Below are 15839 nucleotides of genomic sequence, written 5' to 3'. Positions count from 1 at the left end.
CCGTCGCGCTAGGAACGGGTTTGTTTTTGGGACGAGTCCCGTGTGACCTAGGCTACCGGCCGCCGGCTGAGGCTGCTGACCAGTTGATTTAGAAAGAAGAAGAACACAACAATCTGGAGTATTCTAAACAGCTTGGCTGGACGTCACCAACCTGGCCAGCTCGGCCGAACGACCATAGAACTGCTGAACTGCTACACGCCCGCCCCGCCCTGCATCGCGGCGTTTCTGTTTTCGAATAAAAACCATGATCGCCGTCGTCGAACGAGCGCTGAGCGCGGGGGAGAGCGGCGGCGGCGAAGTCCACAACACTGCTGGGCCGCTATGCTACTTTGCGCGCCATACCGGGCCGGGGAAGTTTTCCGGGATCGGCACGGAACTTGGCCGTCGTCAGCCGAGGGGAACCCGGAAAATAAAAGAAAGATTAAAATGAAGGAATGTCGCCTCGTCCTGGTATGGGCGTAACCTTTTAAAACTTCTCCCCGCCTCCGAAGGGGAAGCTCCTGCGTCGTACAGCAGCATGTGCGGGAGCCATCTCCATCCGGGAGGAGGCTGTCCCATATACTTCTTCGGTATTTATATAGAACGAAAAACAGAACGAGTTTCGCTGTGGGTTTTGTTATTTGCTTCTTTGCGTCGTATGCAATGTTTATTTTTATTTCCCATTGAGTTCCGGTGTAAAACTTTACATTTTGTAGGTGTTTTTTTCCCGTGGAGTCTGCGTCATACCGGCATGAGGCGCTGTTGGCATGTGGGCCTAACCATCGAATCCTTCCGGGTCATCGCCTCCCTTCCCCACTCTTTTCCTTTTGTTGTTCTTGTTATTCCCAACGCCGATATATCCCACGCTTCTTCCAGGCGCAAAGCAAAGCCTTCTCTCATCCTTCCAGTTGTTTCTTCTTCTTCTTCTTCTTCGCGAAAGGTTCAGGAATCAGGGATGCTCCGTCCGCAGAGGGACCTTTATCCGTTCCAGGGAGACTACTCCTACGACGACTGTCCTTAGCCGCTTTGTCTGTTTCCGGGGTGACATTACTATTCGCTCCCGACTTGGATGCCGAGCGGAGCCCCGAGCCCCGAGCAGAGCGCCGGCCAGCAGGCGCAGGCCATCCTCGCGCTGGAAAAGGCGCGCTTCGATCAGCAGGCGAGTGGGGCGGGGCGGGGCGGGGCGTGGCGGATCAAAGGAGGACAAGCGTTGGGCAATGTCAGGCAGCAGGGCGTTGTACAGGACGAGCCATCCATCGGCCTCCCCTCTCCGCTCCAGGACGCTCCGCTGCTCCGCGCGGCACACTCATCCCGCAACCGCCGGCCTCTCCTACTTAAGCCGCATGATGCTCTTGCAGCATCCACCCAAAACTACATTTGGCTACTACTATCGCGGGGGTATTGCGCGCACCGCAAATTTAACTCCGCACACGTTTCGAAATGCGGGGTAGTAGTTGTAATTTTTGCGCACGCGAAACGTTGCAGTCGTTGTGATGGCGGTCATTATCACGCGCGTCGACTTGTCACACCTTCCAGGCGCTCGTTAAGTCGTGGAAAAAAATGACGGCGCTGACGTGCGGCACCCCTGTTGGGGACAGGGTATCGTGTTCGCCGTGCCCGCCTATCGAGCAGAACGGGCGGACTGGCCGCTTGCCCGCGCCCGGCCAGGCTAGTCGCCCAAACCCCAAACGAACGGGCGCCCTGCAGCGGCGGCCGGGCGACGACGCCGAGGGCGATGCTGCACTCTGGCCCGGCTCCAGCCTGGACACAACTCTCTCACACGCACACACACACACATGGCTCATGGCTGGCCGCCCTGCCGAGAGTTAGTTGTGGTCGCCACGCGGGCCCCGCAGCGGGGCGGGCGAGGGGCCCACGGCTCACATCGGGGACGCGCTGCGTGGCAGCATGGGGTCCTCCCGGGTCCTCCTCGGGCATGGGGCACCTCGCGAGGGGTAGGAAAGTATAGGAACCTGCTGCGGGAGCCGCCCCACAGGGGGCAAGACGGGCGCGCTGCGGCATCGCCCCGCAGCTATGGCGGGTCCATTTGTCAAGGCGGCCGGCCGAGGGCCTCGAGGGCCTCATTGAGGGCGTAAATGCTGGGCGTTGCGGTGATTAGCCCGAAGCCTCTCCGAGAAACAATCAGGCGCCCGGTCCCTCCCCGCCGGCCCGCCCCTCACGGGCCTCACGCAGACGTTGTTTGTTTTTGTGATGAATGAAGGTGACCAGGGCAAACAGGTGGAGAGAGGGCCCCGAGCGGCGGGCGGGCGGGAGGTCAGGGGCCCTGCAGCAGTGGCGGCGGGCCGTGGGGCCCTCACGACCTTTTGCCTCGGCCTTTGGACTCGGGGCCGCGGCGGTTGTGGTGCGCAGCAGGGCCTCGGCCTCCGGCCCAGGAGAAGGCCCGAGGAGGCCAGTCTGACACCTGACGCTCCCGCTGCTACAAGTTCCACCGACGCGCCGCAGGGGGGCCCCAGCCGCTGACGTGACCGGGGACAGACACGTCAATGACGCCGATCCGATGCCTGAATGTAATTGGTGGGCCGGCAGCTCGGTGGACCCTGGACTGATAACACGGCCCTCCAGCGCGCTCCGCGGTCTCTCTCTCTCTCTCTCTCCCTCTCCCTGTCTCTGTCTCTCCTCCCTCCCCACTTTCACCTTCTCCACACTTTCCCCGGTCCCCGGCTAATGTACGCCAGTCCTGTGCCTGTACGCCCGGGCCGCGTGTCCCGTGCGCCCCCCACCCTCCTCCCCTCTCCACCTCCTCCTCCTCTTCCCCCCCCCCCCCCCTTCCCCCCTGCCCGCCGTGACCCAGGTCTTACGGAGTATGGTGCGGTGGCAGCCACCGTGTATTAGCGGACATACCGTCACGATGGTCGTCATCCTTGGTCATCTTCCCGGTTTACGTCAAACCAAAGAAGGGACGACGACGCCCACGCTTTTGTCGTCCAACACTGCTAAGCTCCACCACGGCATTGCGGGCGCACATGCCGCTGGAGGATTTAACAAAACGATTAGTTTCTTTAATATATTTTGGTGTGGTTTTGTGTTTAAATAAATCTACGACTTTGGCGCACCACCAAGCACGGCCCTGCTGATGAGACCGACCTCCGGCTCATGCATATTTAACGAAAGTCGTAGCAGAGGTCCTCGCATGATGTTGGTATTCGAACCACGGCGCCGCCGGCGGCAGCCTGTGGTGCGGCAGGCTCGGTTAGCGCAGCAGGTGCAGCAGGCGTCGGCAGTCCTGCACGACACCGCCGCACTCTGCGCGTATACCATACCCGTCCCCCCTGTCGACGCCTGCACCTGTGGCGGGAGGGAGGGGGTGGGCTCTTTGATGGAGATGAATTTATTGCCGTAGAAAGTACGGAGGAGTGTCAATAGACAGAGCCACCACCGCAGCGCGCTGGGCAGCGCGGGCAGCGCGGGCACCACAACCACGGCCAGACGTGACGAGACAGTCTCGGACGAGAGCGAGCGAGCCGGACGAGGAAATTGATGCGATGGTGCGTGACCGAATGGCTTTATCGACGGCGGTATAAATGTAAGGCAACGGGCCACGAGTTTTGTTGTGTTTTTATTTTCCACTCGAAAAACGAATGGGCGGGGTAAAAAAAAAGGAATACTGTTTATTATTCTGATTTTTTAAGGTCTTATTTTCCATGCCTCGCCGACGACGACGACGTCTGTTCCGTTTCACAACAAACACGTACGTATCAGGTGGGGATCCTCTCAGACCGGAGCGAAGCTGACCCCCCCCCCCCCCCCCCCCCTCCCCCAAAGCAAAGGCTCAAACGCCGCCGCCGTCGCTCTGGTTGGCGCGACACGACGCGACTCGAAGTGAACACCGTCGTTTGCCACGCAGCGCAGCCTGTCGCCACGCAACTTGTCATCCAGTGTCGGCGGTGCTGCTCCGCCCGGGGTGGTCCACTCCACTCGGCGAATGTGGAGCGAGGCGCGGCGGCGTGGGTGACATCACGTTAGCTGCATTAGCATGCGCGAGCACCGAAGCATTCCAAACTTGCAATTGTTTCGCCTTGTTTTTTTTTGTTGTTGTTTTGTTTTTCGTCATCCTCTTGTCTTATTTTTTCACCCTCTTCTCGAGTCACGGCAGAGAAGGCCGGTGAGGCCGGAGAGCAGTATGATGAACGCCACACGCCTGCCGAGGCAATTATATTTTTCCCGAGCCGAGACCAGCGGCGATGATGAGTTTCTTTACCGCCGGGGAAATTCGCCTCGTGAAAATAACGCAATTACCAAAGGCGACGACTCGCTTTAGTTTTTCGCGGGTCGAAACCGGCTGGGAATTCCCCCCCTATCGCGCGACGGGACAGACCGAAAGAAGACGACGGCGGCGGCGCTCACCTCTGGCCTGGGCGTAACCCAGGCAACTATGCGACCCGCGCGACTTTGGAGAGTCAGTCCGCAAAGACGTCAGCAGCGCGGTCCCCTGGGCGCGTCCTTGGGCGGGGGACTTGCACGCGGGGCGGCGCACGTCCCCGTCGTCGTCCTCCGCTGATACCATCGGGGACGTGCCCGGTGACGACGACGTCGTCGGGGCGTGCTTCGCGGTCCGGGAGATGCCATCGGTGGGTGCGAGCAAGCAAGCAGGCGTTTGGTCTCTCTAGCTTCTCCTAACAACCGCATTATTGCCCGTCCGACACACCTGCACAGGGAGGCGTCGTCGTTGAGCAGCCGCGCGCAAACTGGAGTAAAGTCCCGGCAGTGCCATTAGAGCGTAATCCCTCTCTGCGTCGTTATGCCGCTTCGATTGGGGTCGTTGGCGGGCGACACGGCAGCCCACGACCACGACGCCACTGGCTCCCGGGGGCACACCGGGTCGCTAGCAATCACAGCCTGGTGCGTGCAGCTGAGAGAGAGAGGAGGCGCGCGTTGACAAGCTCTGCTAATCCATCGGGCTGCCAACCGTTTTGTGATCGGCTCTCACCACTGCACCGCGTGTGCGATCCATCATGTACGGCACGGCGGCGGCCATTAGGGGGGCTGGCTGGTGGGGCCCCGGGGGCCGAGCGAGGGACGGGCAACGAGCACGACGAGGTGAGGTGAGGTGCATCGAGGACCGCCTCCGCAGCGTCCCGAGCCCGAGGCGTGGCGGCGCCCCCCGGCCGCCGACGCAACGCTTGCACGCAGCAGGTCCGTACGTGCGCGAGCAAACACTGTTGTCATGGCAGCAAAGTGACGGTCAATGCGTGTGCACGAATACGAGCTGATCCTTGAACTGATCGGATCGTCATTTGACGCGTCCCAGCTCTATCATACGAAAATAGTTTTCATAACTCTCACAGTCCAAAGTTTTGTTCTAATTATTTTGAATGGCGCAGTTTTTAACGGTTCTTTTATTTTTTTCAAATAAACTCCCACTCTAGGAAATGGTTCATCCCCCCTACAATGTTACAAATGCACCTGGGACCACCGCACCGCACACTCCGTCCATAGTGGAGGCTCACCTTACGTGTGTCTCCTCGTAGTGACGCGCGGAGCGTCAGTTTGCGTGTGTGAGTGTGAGTATGAGTGCAGCGGAGGTGGCAGGCACCTTCTGCGGCTATGACACAGTCCGAACGCCCACGCGTTTCGGACCGCGCCACTCCCCTGCCGCCCGTTGCTGGAGGCGCTCCCGCGTGACCCCTGGCAAGGTCAGCCGACGGCGCGGCGAGGCGAGTGAGTGTGGGATGAATGCAAACAGACGGACTGACCTGTCGCGTTGTCGCGTTGCATAGGCCAGGATGGCAAAGAGAGGTGTCGAAACGCGTGAATAACGACTCCGCAAAATTATTTTTATCCGAATCAAAGCAATGACCATTTAGTTTACTTTATTCACACTTTTACCAGGTGGATTATCAACCTATCGTCCACTTCTGCTGTAATGGTAATACTATTCTGCACCGCATTCCTACTTGAGGGCGGGTAGCGTCAGCGTCCTCACTCGGTCCGTGAGGCGCCAGGGGCGATTACGTTAAATCCACCCGCGCAGCAGCACTCGCCAGCGTGCGGTACAGTACAAGTGCAAAGAAGTGCGCGCTCAGTTCATAAGCCACCTCGTGCAATACAGACGGACATGTTTCTCACACAGTGCGGCTGTAGAGCGCGGGAGCATCGCGGGCTGCAATGTTTGGTGTGGTTGTATATTAGCTTGCTTGTATAACCCGTTGAGTAAACGAACGCACTCGCTTAGGTCTACACGGACGTGTGTGTGAGAGAGTGTGAGTGAGTGGTGTGTCCTGCCTGTCCAGGCTGTGCTTCGCTTTGCTTTTCCAGGAGAAAGCAGCAGCGTGGCAGCAGCCGGACGCCGCCAGGCCACGGACCGCCACGCCCCGCCGTGCCCCGCCACGCCCCGCCGTGCCCCTCCACGCCCCGCCACGCCCCGGCTCGCAGTGCATGTGTGCGCTACACGCTCTGCACTTGTTCCTCAGCTCGGGTCGGAACTACCAGGGTCTCGCTGCCGTTACATTTCAAAAAAATGAACTCTTTTCTTTTCGCTTGCTTGTGCCTGCACCCATAGGGAAATGATTAGCAATGGCAACCATCATCATGGTTGGCTCAGCAGGGATCACCATAAAATATGGTTGGTGCAACCTTACCCGTGGTCGTGAGAACCAAAAATATTGTTCTCATCACGTTGTCGCTGTTGTCTCAACCATATTTTATGGTGCTCCCTGAGCCAACCATATGATGGTTTCCATTGCTAATCATTTCTCTGGGTGTGGCTTTATCTCCGGCTATCGAAAGGGGTCGTAGGTAGGCGACCGAGGAACACGAGTGCGTTGCGGGTTTGCCTACCCCCGCGTACGCAGGCGCTACAGATCAGAGTAAAAAACTTCACAGACGTCGAATCGAAAGTAATTGACATCGAATTAATTTCGTCTCTTTCTCTTTGGAACTGCACCCGGCCCCCAAGGTGCTCTGCTGTTCGAGGCAGGCGGGGCGTGATCCGCAGCGTGTAAATATGACGGTCGATCCCTGTAACTCTCTGAGCACACAGGCGAATGCCGGAAGTACAGTTCGGTGTTTACGCTGCTCGCTGCCGTCCGCGAGTCATGTCTGCTGCGGGCGATACCGTGTATTGCCCGACGCCCGTTCCTCGCCAAGGTGAAGGCTGACGAGAAATGGCAAACGCGCCGCAACGCCGCGCCACGCCTCGCGACGCCGTACGCAACGCGCCGCCACGTATCGCAATGCGGTTCGGCCGGCTAACTCCTGCAGAGTGCACGGCGCGGTGCGGGGATCATCTGGCCATAGACCAGCCGTGCCGACTAGCGCTGCTGATAAGCTGCAGCGAGCTAAGATGGAGGGGAAAAAGAGGCTGCTACAGGTATCGGTTACCCAATATCACTTTTATATTACGCTTTACGATGACATATGACACTTTTTATTGCCCATAGCAAGATGCTTCTGTAAATGACACATTTTTGTATCTCCTAATAGACAACATTTTTGTGATGCTCAGTACGACGCATCTCACAATGGCCAAAAGAAAATGCCCGCACATACACACACACACATAGTGTATGTATTCCGATTCGGAAGCAAAGACATTCCTCACGGTCTGTTCTTACTCTCGCGCTGACATAAGCGAGCGCCTTTTTTTCTTTCCTCTCCTCTGGAACAAACGCACGAGAGAGAAACTCCTGTGTTGTGTGTCCTCACATGCATCGCGCAGAGCGCGCGTGTGCTGTGTGCCCCGGGACGCGTATGGATGCGGTTTGAAGCCGGTCGCGGTCGTGGGAAAAAATAAAATGCTCCGCACTGTCATTTGGATCTGGTTGCAACAAAGCGATAAGCTGACCTGGGGACGCCTGAATTGAGGTACCCTGCTCCTTTTGCGCCACCGCGTCGCATCGACAGGTGACGGCGGCGCCACGCCGCCCCGCGGCCGCGAGGAAATCCTGCGGAATTGGAAGGAAGTTGCGGTGGGGGTGGGATCGGATCGGTGGAAGAAAGCGTGACTCAGTGCGGAGTGTCAGGCGTGGCGCGGTGCAGTGGGAGGGCCGCTCTGGGCCGGCGGGCCTGGCCTGGCGGAGGCGGTTTGAGGAGGACGGTTATTCCGGAACCAATGAAAAGGCGAAACAAAGTGTAGGTATATAAGGAAGCAGGGAGGGGAAAAGGGGGACTTTTCATACTGCACGCTTCACCTGTTGGCGGGGAGTATGAAGTAGTGACTTGAAAGAAACATTGTCGGTGCCGGCGATGTGGGCCTCGTGCTGCTTTTGTGTGGAGTAGCGTGTGAGAGAGAGAGAGAGAGGGGGGGGGAGAGAGAGAGAGAGAGAGAGAGAGATCCTTGACGACACGTCGGCCTGGAACATGTCGACATGGAGCCCCCGCTCGCTCGCTCCCCATACACCCACATTTCCTCTCGGGAGAGCATTTCTCAGTTTTTTGTCTCCGATTGGAGTCGGCTCTCTGACCACGCGCTTGCCTTTCCCGGAAGTGTGTAAGCGCAAGTCCAGTAGTAGTACACACCGCCACCACCACCGCCGCCGCCGCCGCCCCGGTCGCGGGCTGTCTCGGCCGTTCACCCGCTCTTGACCTTCCGTGTCTCGCTCCTCCTCTCCCCGGCCGGGCTGCACTCGCCTGCTGCACTCTCCGTGAAGCTGTCATATACCCGTGCCGGGCAGCCTAATCGTTCCAGCCCATGTTTGGGTCCACACCAGACGTTATATAGGGCCGAGAGCGCTGCCCCCGAGCGGGCGGCGCGCCCCGTGTGTGTCGACTGTCGACTCAGTAATTAGCTCCAGTGTCTCCGTCGCGTACCTTTCACCTGCCCTGCTTGGCCGTGTGCGCCGTGCTCTCGCTCACCACCACCCGCCCGGTCGGCTGCTGTGCACCGCCAACCCGGTCACAAGCGTGAGAAACCTTGACGGCCGCGGCCCGCTCACACACACGGCCGTTTAGAAAGCATCTCGGCATCGGCGAGCCGATTCGGACCGGGAAACCCGCGCATGCCCGCGTTGTCGTTGGAACCTGGATAGTTTCCATCGAAATATCAGCCATTTTTCACCGTGTAGTGCATCCACTGCTTAACTGCGCCTACACCTTCCTGGGCCCTGCAGGGCCCTGCTGATGGAGTGTGCGTCTGTCAGGGTAACCCGTTTGACAGCGACAGCGTGGCCATGCGGTGGTCATGCGCCGTGCTGTTCGTTTGCTCCCCTCCAACTCCCCCGCCGCACCTCGTGGGCCGGTTCAGCCGCTCCGACTCGTACGAACCGTCGTCGGCCGGTGTATGATTACTGCTCACCAGCGCTTTAGAGGACATCCTATTGCGGTGTGTTTGTCAATCGGTGGGATCGATAGCTCATCGGTTTTGTATCGATTACCATCGACAGCCGCCGCTCCCTGATCGGCAGCGGTTTCGATCCGACACGTCTGCACTGCTGCGCAACGCCGTCCAATTACGATACGAGACTGTGCGGATGCCGATTCACGCACATTTGAACGCGGCGCGAATTGCTTCGCGGGGCCGACATGTAGATACGATATATCGAGGTCTCCGCGCGCGACAAACGAACACGGGGCTCGAGCTCGCCAATTATATACCCACCCTAACACAATCTGTGTTTAGGTTTGAATTCATACAAGCGAAAATGGGTGAAATTTAAGTTAAAAAAATCTGCTAACCAAAGGGACATGGACAATGGACATAATTTTCATCGCTGAGCTTCGGCACTACATGTCTTAGTTATTTCATGATGCCCATATTTACTCCGATAGACGGAAAAGTTTTTCCACAGCGCGTTTATTTTTGCCACCGCGACACACGTGACAGTACGACACGCGCGCCGCCTATCTGCGACTGCTCTATTCTCAGAAGGCTCTTTTTCTCTGCTCGGGCGGATTTTATGCATCTTGGTCGCGTCGAGGCGTTATCGGCGGCATCGGCCCGCCTCACCTCGCCCCACCCCGCCCCGCCTACCTCCGGCCGCCGGGCTGTCTGATATAATTCAGACGCAAGTATATAGAGAAAACGGAGGCCGGCCTGCCCTGTCCACACATGGGGAAAGGGAACGACCCCACTGCGGCCATGACCCTGCGCATTTCTATTATTTTGTGGATTTATTTTATTTTTATTTTTTTTGCGAATTTTGCTGTGCACTGGACGGTCCGGGAACACATAACGACGACGCGCGGTCAGATTTGGGCGCTCGCGGTCCCGCGGCCTGAGAGGAGAAGGGTAGAGGAGGGAAGGGAGAGGAAGGAAGAGGGGGGGAGGGGAGTGGGGTCCTATAGGTTGCGGCGCATTGTGTGTGACTGGAGCGGCGGCACTGTAATGGGCCCGGCGGCACTGAGCAATGGGATTACGGGCCGGACGGACGGCGGGGCGGGGCGGGGCGGGGCGGGGCGGCCGTAGCGTCAATTACGAGACCTTCGCGCCATCATTCAATCTCGGGGAGGAAAATGTTTGAGTACTGGAATATAGTGGTGTGGGCTTGGGGCGTGCGATCGAGAGAGATCCGTGTGATTCCATCAGGAAGGCTATGCTTGCTGCCGGGGTCACTTTAAGGTGAGGAAGGAGAGGCGCGGGGCTCGATGAAGAGGTTATATTGGGAACCGAAAATCCCGCCATCCCCTTTCGTCTGAATATGGACGCAGCTCAAGTATAGAGATCGGTATCGGGCCGACCCAAGCGGACCAAAATGTCAGAGGCCCCTCGTGCGACCGTCTAGCAGATGCAATGAGACTGCCAGCCTGGCCCCGCCCCACTCCACCACGCCACGCCCCGCCACGCCCCGCCACGCCCCACCACGCCACGCCCCTCCACGCCCCGCGGTGGTGCGTGGCCCGGCGGCGGGGCTGGTCCGCGACGTGCGGAGGGCACGCGTTTCCCAACCAGATAATGGCCCAGTCCATCCAAGGGGCCTAAGTGGTCGCGGCGCGCTGCTGGAGGCAAGGGGGTGCGCAAGGAGCAGGCAGCCTCGCAAGTGGCGGTGGCGCGTCAGCCCGGCGTCAGCTCGTTTGGACCCGCGCGGAATTTGAAGAGACGCGGGGCAAGCCGACGACGACAGGTCACGGCGGTGTGACAACGGCGAGGCACTCTGCTCACGCTGTAAGACACGTCCGCAATTTCAGAAACATCTCCCCCCCCCCTTTCATGTTTTGTAACTTTTAAACATGTTTTACAACTTTTTTAAGGTGATTGACAAAGTGCTCAACTTTTTTTCCCGCACAACCGGTGTTGGTGTAGGCGATGAAGTCGTTTTATCTCGGCTTGTGACATTTAGTGCAGAGTACATAGCATAACATTAGGGTCGCCCTGTGTAGCACTGCGTACGCGCAGGTGGTCATGGTCACCTCTCCTGATTCATACCCTGCGCGAGCGCGCGACCTGGTGGGCCCCCGAAACAAAACGCGGGTCGCGGTCCCCCGCGGCGGCGTCCCCACACACACACACGAGCCGTGCGCCACGCCACGCCGCGCCACGCCCCCTGCGGGTTCGAATACTGGCGCTTGGTAATTGCGCTGACCTCGGTCTCTGTACCCCGCCGTGCTCCGCCGCCGCCGTGCGCCGCAGTGTGCGCCTGACCGTGCCGTACGCACACTGACCCGCATTGCACCAGCAGCCTCCTCTCACTGCGCGGGGGAAGGGGGGGGGGAGCCCATCCAGAACGGGCCGACCGACCCCGCCCCGCCACGCCCCGCCACGCCACGCCACGCCACGCCACGCCACAACAACGGTTCACCCAGTACCGCTGTGTTTTCATTTGCATGCCAGCGAGCGTCGTCGGCCGAATGCCTCCGCGGCCCCGCGGCAGGTGCCTACTCGCGGGGCGGGGCGGGGCGGGGCGGGGGCACCTCGCCGCTACGCACGCCCTGCGCGTTGCGACACAAAGGGATCTATTCTGCTGAAACGTAACGTGAATAAACGGTCGCCCCGTGGCGTTGGCGGGGCCGGCGTCCGCGGCGGCCGGGGCGGGCGGCGGGCGCGCGAATCCGCGAATAAGGGGACCTGGTGCGGGAGGGGATAGGGGGAAAAAAAGTGCGTCGGAGAGGAAGGGGGGGACTGTGTGGGGGGCACCGCGCGGCAATAGGCTGCGTTATGCCTTATATAACGTCTTCCTGGACGCATACTGTCCTGTCCGCGCTCCGTCAGCCCCGTGAGCCGTGAGCCCCTCCCCCCACCCCTCCCCCAACGGGCGCCACCTCCGGGCCCGGGCGCGACCCAGTGACGTGGATAGGTTTACCTTCCTGCCAAGCCCACAGGGCAAAAACGGTGCCCGACGTTGACGTGTCTAAGTCTTCCTCTTACCGTGTGTTCCAGATGAGCCACCTGTTCAACATGTTCGTCAAGCAGGTCGAGGACCACTGTGATCAATCCACCATGCCGGGTAAGTGGCTATAGAAAAAATTACACCGATACACTCCAGATGTTACAATTTTTGCAAGTAGCATCCAGTCGAGGGGGAAACGACTAAGGTAATCCGGCTGACAGCCGAAAGGTAATCCGGCAGGGGTAATCCGAGGAAATTCTAAAAAATCCGTGGTAATCCGGGTGAATTTCGAGGTAATCCGGGAAAAATTTGCGGGTAATCCGGGGTAATCCTAGAGAAAAAGCAACGTAATCCGGAGGACACTCCGGAGGTAATCCGGATAATCTGTAATCCGGCTGACACAAAGTTTAACAGTCGTTTCCCCCTCGCATCCAGTTCAGGTACTTCATTATTATATTTAGTTAGGTATTATTAGTAGTATGTTAGATATGCAATGCACACAGAAGTCTGGTGCTGGTTACGAAAAATTTCCTCGGGGATTTAGAGTATAGGTCGGGTCGGTGTGAGTCGAAAACCAAAGAAAAAAAAGTTCTATGTCAAATAATTTTTTCCTGAATCAACTATGCTGTATGATCGATAGCTTCGGTTTTGGTGGACATTTTTCTCAAGTTTTATTGCCCCCTTTGATGACCCGTGTGCGACGAGCCGTGCCCGCCGTGGTCCGTGGTTGGTGCGCGCGGGGGGAGCCAGCCGCCTACGCAGAGACTAATGTGCGCTGCGCCCTTGACAATTAGCGCGAGTCTAAGGGGGGCGGGGCGCGCTAACTGGACCCGATAGCCGAGGGGGTGACGAGCCGTTATTGCCGCGGCTAGTAGTTAGAGGGCTGGGGGGAGGGGAGGGGAGAAGAGAAGAGAGAGAGGGGGTGGCGACGGAGAAGGGACCGTCGCGTTGACGTCACCTGACCCAGATCGAGCGAGCCCTTGCCATACTGTCCCTCCTCCGTGCACTTGACCCCGCGCTCCGCCACGCCACGCGCACCGCGAGCTCACTATAATCGAATCCATCGTCGTGTGATGGTATGATGACGGTCCCGCACGCCCACCACTACTGGCCGAGCTCGTCAGGAAAATGACTCTGGAATGGATGCGGACAGAGAGAGAGGGGGGGGGCGGACTGCATACTGCAGTGGTGCTTTTTAGCCCTTTTGTATGAAGTCTCAAAATAAAGAGAGGGGGGGGGGGCATGGGAGGATGTGCCGCTGTTACCACGAGTCGTATATAACACGCGCACGATAACTGTTTGGTCCAGTACTACATGACTGATGCAAACAGGTAGAAAAGCGTAGGTATAGGGAAAGTTTAATTTTTTTAAAGTGACGTTAGCACTGATGAGGATTTTTCGTGATATGGTTTAAAAATTCCGTGCCCCAACAGCAATAATAGGCTGCTTCGTAATTTTGGTACGCGACTCGGTTCACGGAAAAAATAACTTTTCCCAAAATTCTAAGATCTCTTAATTCATAAGAACGTTTGCCCTAAATAGGATGCTCATGAATTAAATTCAAAGGGTTTTATTTTTTGCATTTTTAGGGGGTGTGCAGCCAAAGTATAGGACCAAGCCTACTCTCGGGTTTTAATACATTTCAATTCCTAGATTCAACCGAATCCTGCAGCCAATTCTCGTGCGTTGCATTTCGCACATCTGGCTGCGCCCCGCTCACCCCCCGTGGCTCCAGAGGTGGCCGCAGTGGGGCCCCTGCGGGGCGGGGACCCCCGGCCGCGGCGGCGCGCCGGCTGCGCCCCATTGTTAGACTTAGGAGCAGTTAAAAGTCGCTACAATTGGCCGTTAGGTCAGCGCGTGCGCGTTCCTCGCGGCGCCACGTTGCGCGCAAGCGTTTAAAAAAAAAAATACACAATAAGACAAGAGCGACGAGAAGTGAAGGGGAAGGGAGGGGGGAGGAGGGTGGTTGAACCCGTTACCCGTGACGGATATGTACACGCTCTGTGCTGCAGCCCGAGCCGAGCCGGCGCAGGCAGAGCGGCGCGCAGCCAGCTGGAGAGAGATCCTCGTTTGTGTTGGACATACACACCGCGCGGCACGTAGATCGTGTTAGCGCTCACGGATATTGTGCGTTCTGGCGAGGCATATCAGGCATCCTTGACATTTCACGTACGATTAAACAAATCGGAAGTCAGAAATAACTTATAGACTTCTAACTTAGACGCTTTACCTATTTTCTCTTGGAAAATACATTTTTGTGATTTCACAATATTTTTTGGATGTAAACTTGCGACGTTGAAAACTGCGTATCGTAAACTTACGACTCACCATTTATTCTTTGTCCTCGAATTTAAAGGCCATACGTCGTGCCATAGCAGGAATTTTGATATGTTTCGAACTAAAATCGTAGGGGTAAGGTGCCCACTGATGGACACTGTACCAGTGATGGCCACTTTTCTCGATTTTCAGGAACTAATGTTTTAGTAAGACTCCTACCGTGGTATAATCATCGAAACTACCTCTCTCCGTTGTTTTCATTTCAAGAAAAAGGGGTGTCCATCACTGGGTAGATCCATCTCTAAAGGTGTCCATCATCGGGCATCTTCCTAACATAACTTTTAAAAAAAGAACGTTCAGAGGATTTCAAGCCTTTTCTTTCTGCGACATCTTCCTCTTTTCCCTTTCAAGGTAAAGACCAGCGCCCTGCTCCGCCCTGCTCGGCCACGATCGCGAGTCGTGCCCCACGTTATAGTTGACATTAGCAAACGCTGCGCGGCTCCGCAGCGCGCTGCACGCCTCGCGGGTGAAACCGATATCGGGACATTGGCGGCGAGCAGCTGAGCAGCTAGAGCTGGAGGGGGATCACTCGAAGGACGATTGGGCCGAGTGAGATAATTTAGGCTCGGCGGGCTGGGGCGAGCACAAAGTAGTGGAGTGTCGTCCTCCCCGCGGGCTTGCCTCACACCACCGTCAGCGCTGCCTGCGCACCCCCCGCGCACCCGTGGAGGTCGGCGGCAGCAGCAGGCCGCGGCGCTGAGTGCATTCAATGACGCCAATAATGCAGCGCCGGCCAATAGCGCAATAACGCGGACGAGCTTATGGCCCGGCCGGGCTTGGCTGCGGCGTGAATGACGGCGCGGCCGAGTCCCCCCCGCCCACCACAGCAGCAGCAGCAGCAGGGCGCAATCCGGAATTTTCATCGCCGCAATAAACTTGTGGCCCGGAGTCGGTCCGCATTCCTTCTCTCTTTTAGCGTAAATACAGCCAACCGCGCGTGTACCGGCGGTGAAAACTTCTTCCAATAATATCTTATAGAAGTATGCAGTGATCGTAAAATAATAAAACTACAACCGCAGAAACGCCCACGCAGTCCGTGCGGTGTTTGTCAATCGGGAAGTCGCGGGAGCTTGGCGCCTGCGGAACTCGGGGTAGGCCACCCCGCAGTACACGCACGCGCTGCAGGCGAGATGTGGCCTACCCGACAGGCGCTATAAGAGTTCGCATTCGGCAAACGACGGACGTGCTATCTGGATGATCCCTTATGCAATGGCGTTCTCGGTCCTCCTCATAGAGAGCGAACGAGAGATAGATATGAGAGAGAGAGAGAGAGAGAGAGAGAGAGAGAGAGAGAGAGAGAGA

At 57.8% G+C, this 15839-nt stretch overlaps 1 protein-coding gene across 1 annotated transcript in view; it reads left to right on the top strand.

The window, feature by feature from the left end:
- Window positions 1-15839, top strand: part of LOC113202424 (rhythmically expressed gene 5 protein) — a 29613-nt gene that overhangs the window by 2334 nt on the left and 11440 nt on the right. Inside the window, exon 2 of the mRNA XM_052266246.1 lies at window positions 12251-12317. Coding sequence (XP_052122206.1) covers window positions 12251-12317 — 67 coding nt within the window. The remainder of the gene's footprint in view (window positions 1-12250; window positions 12318-15839) is intronic.

This window comes from Frankliniella occidentalis, unplaced genomic scaffold (genome assembly GCF_000697945.3).
Source record: "Frankliniella occidentalis isolate FOCC.00 unplaced genomic scaffold, Focc_3.1 Scaffold36, whole genome shotgun sequence".
Taxonomy (NCBI): domain Eukaryota; kingdom Metazoa; phylum Arthropoda; class Insecta; order Thysanoptera; family Thripidae; genus Frankliniella; species Frankliniella occidentalis.
Note: the sequence above shows the minus strand (reverse complement) of the source record. Positions and strands in the feature narration are given on the sequence as shown.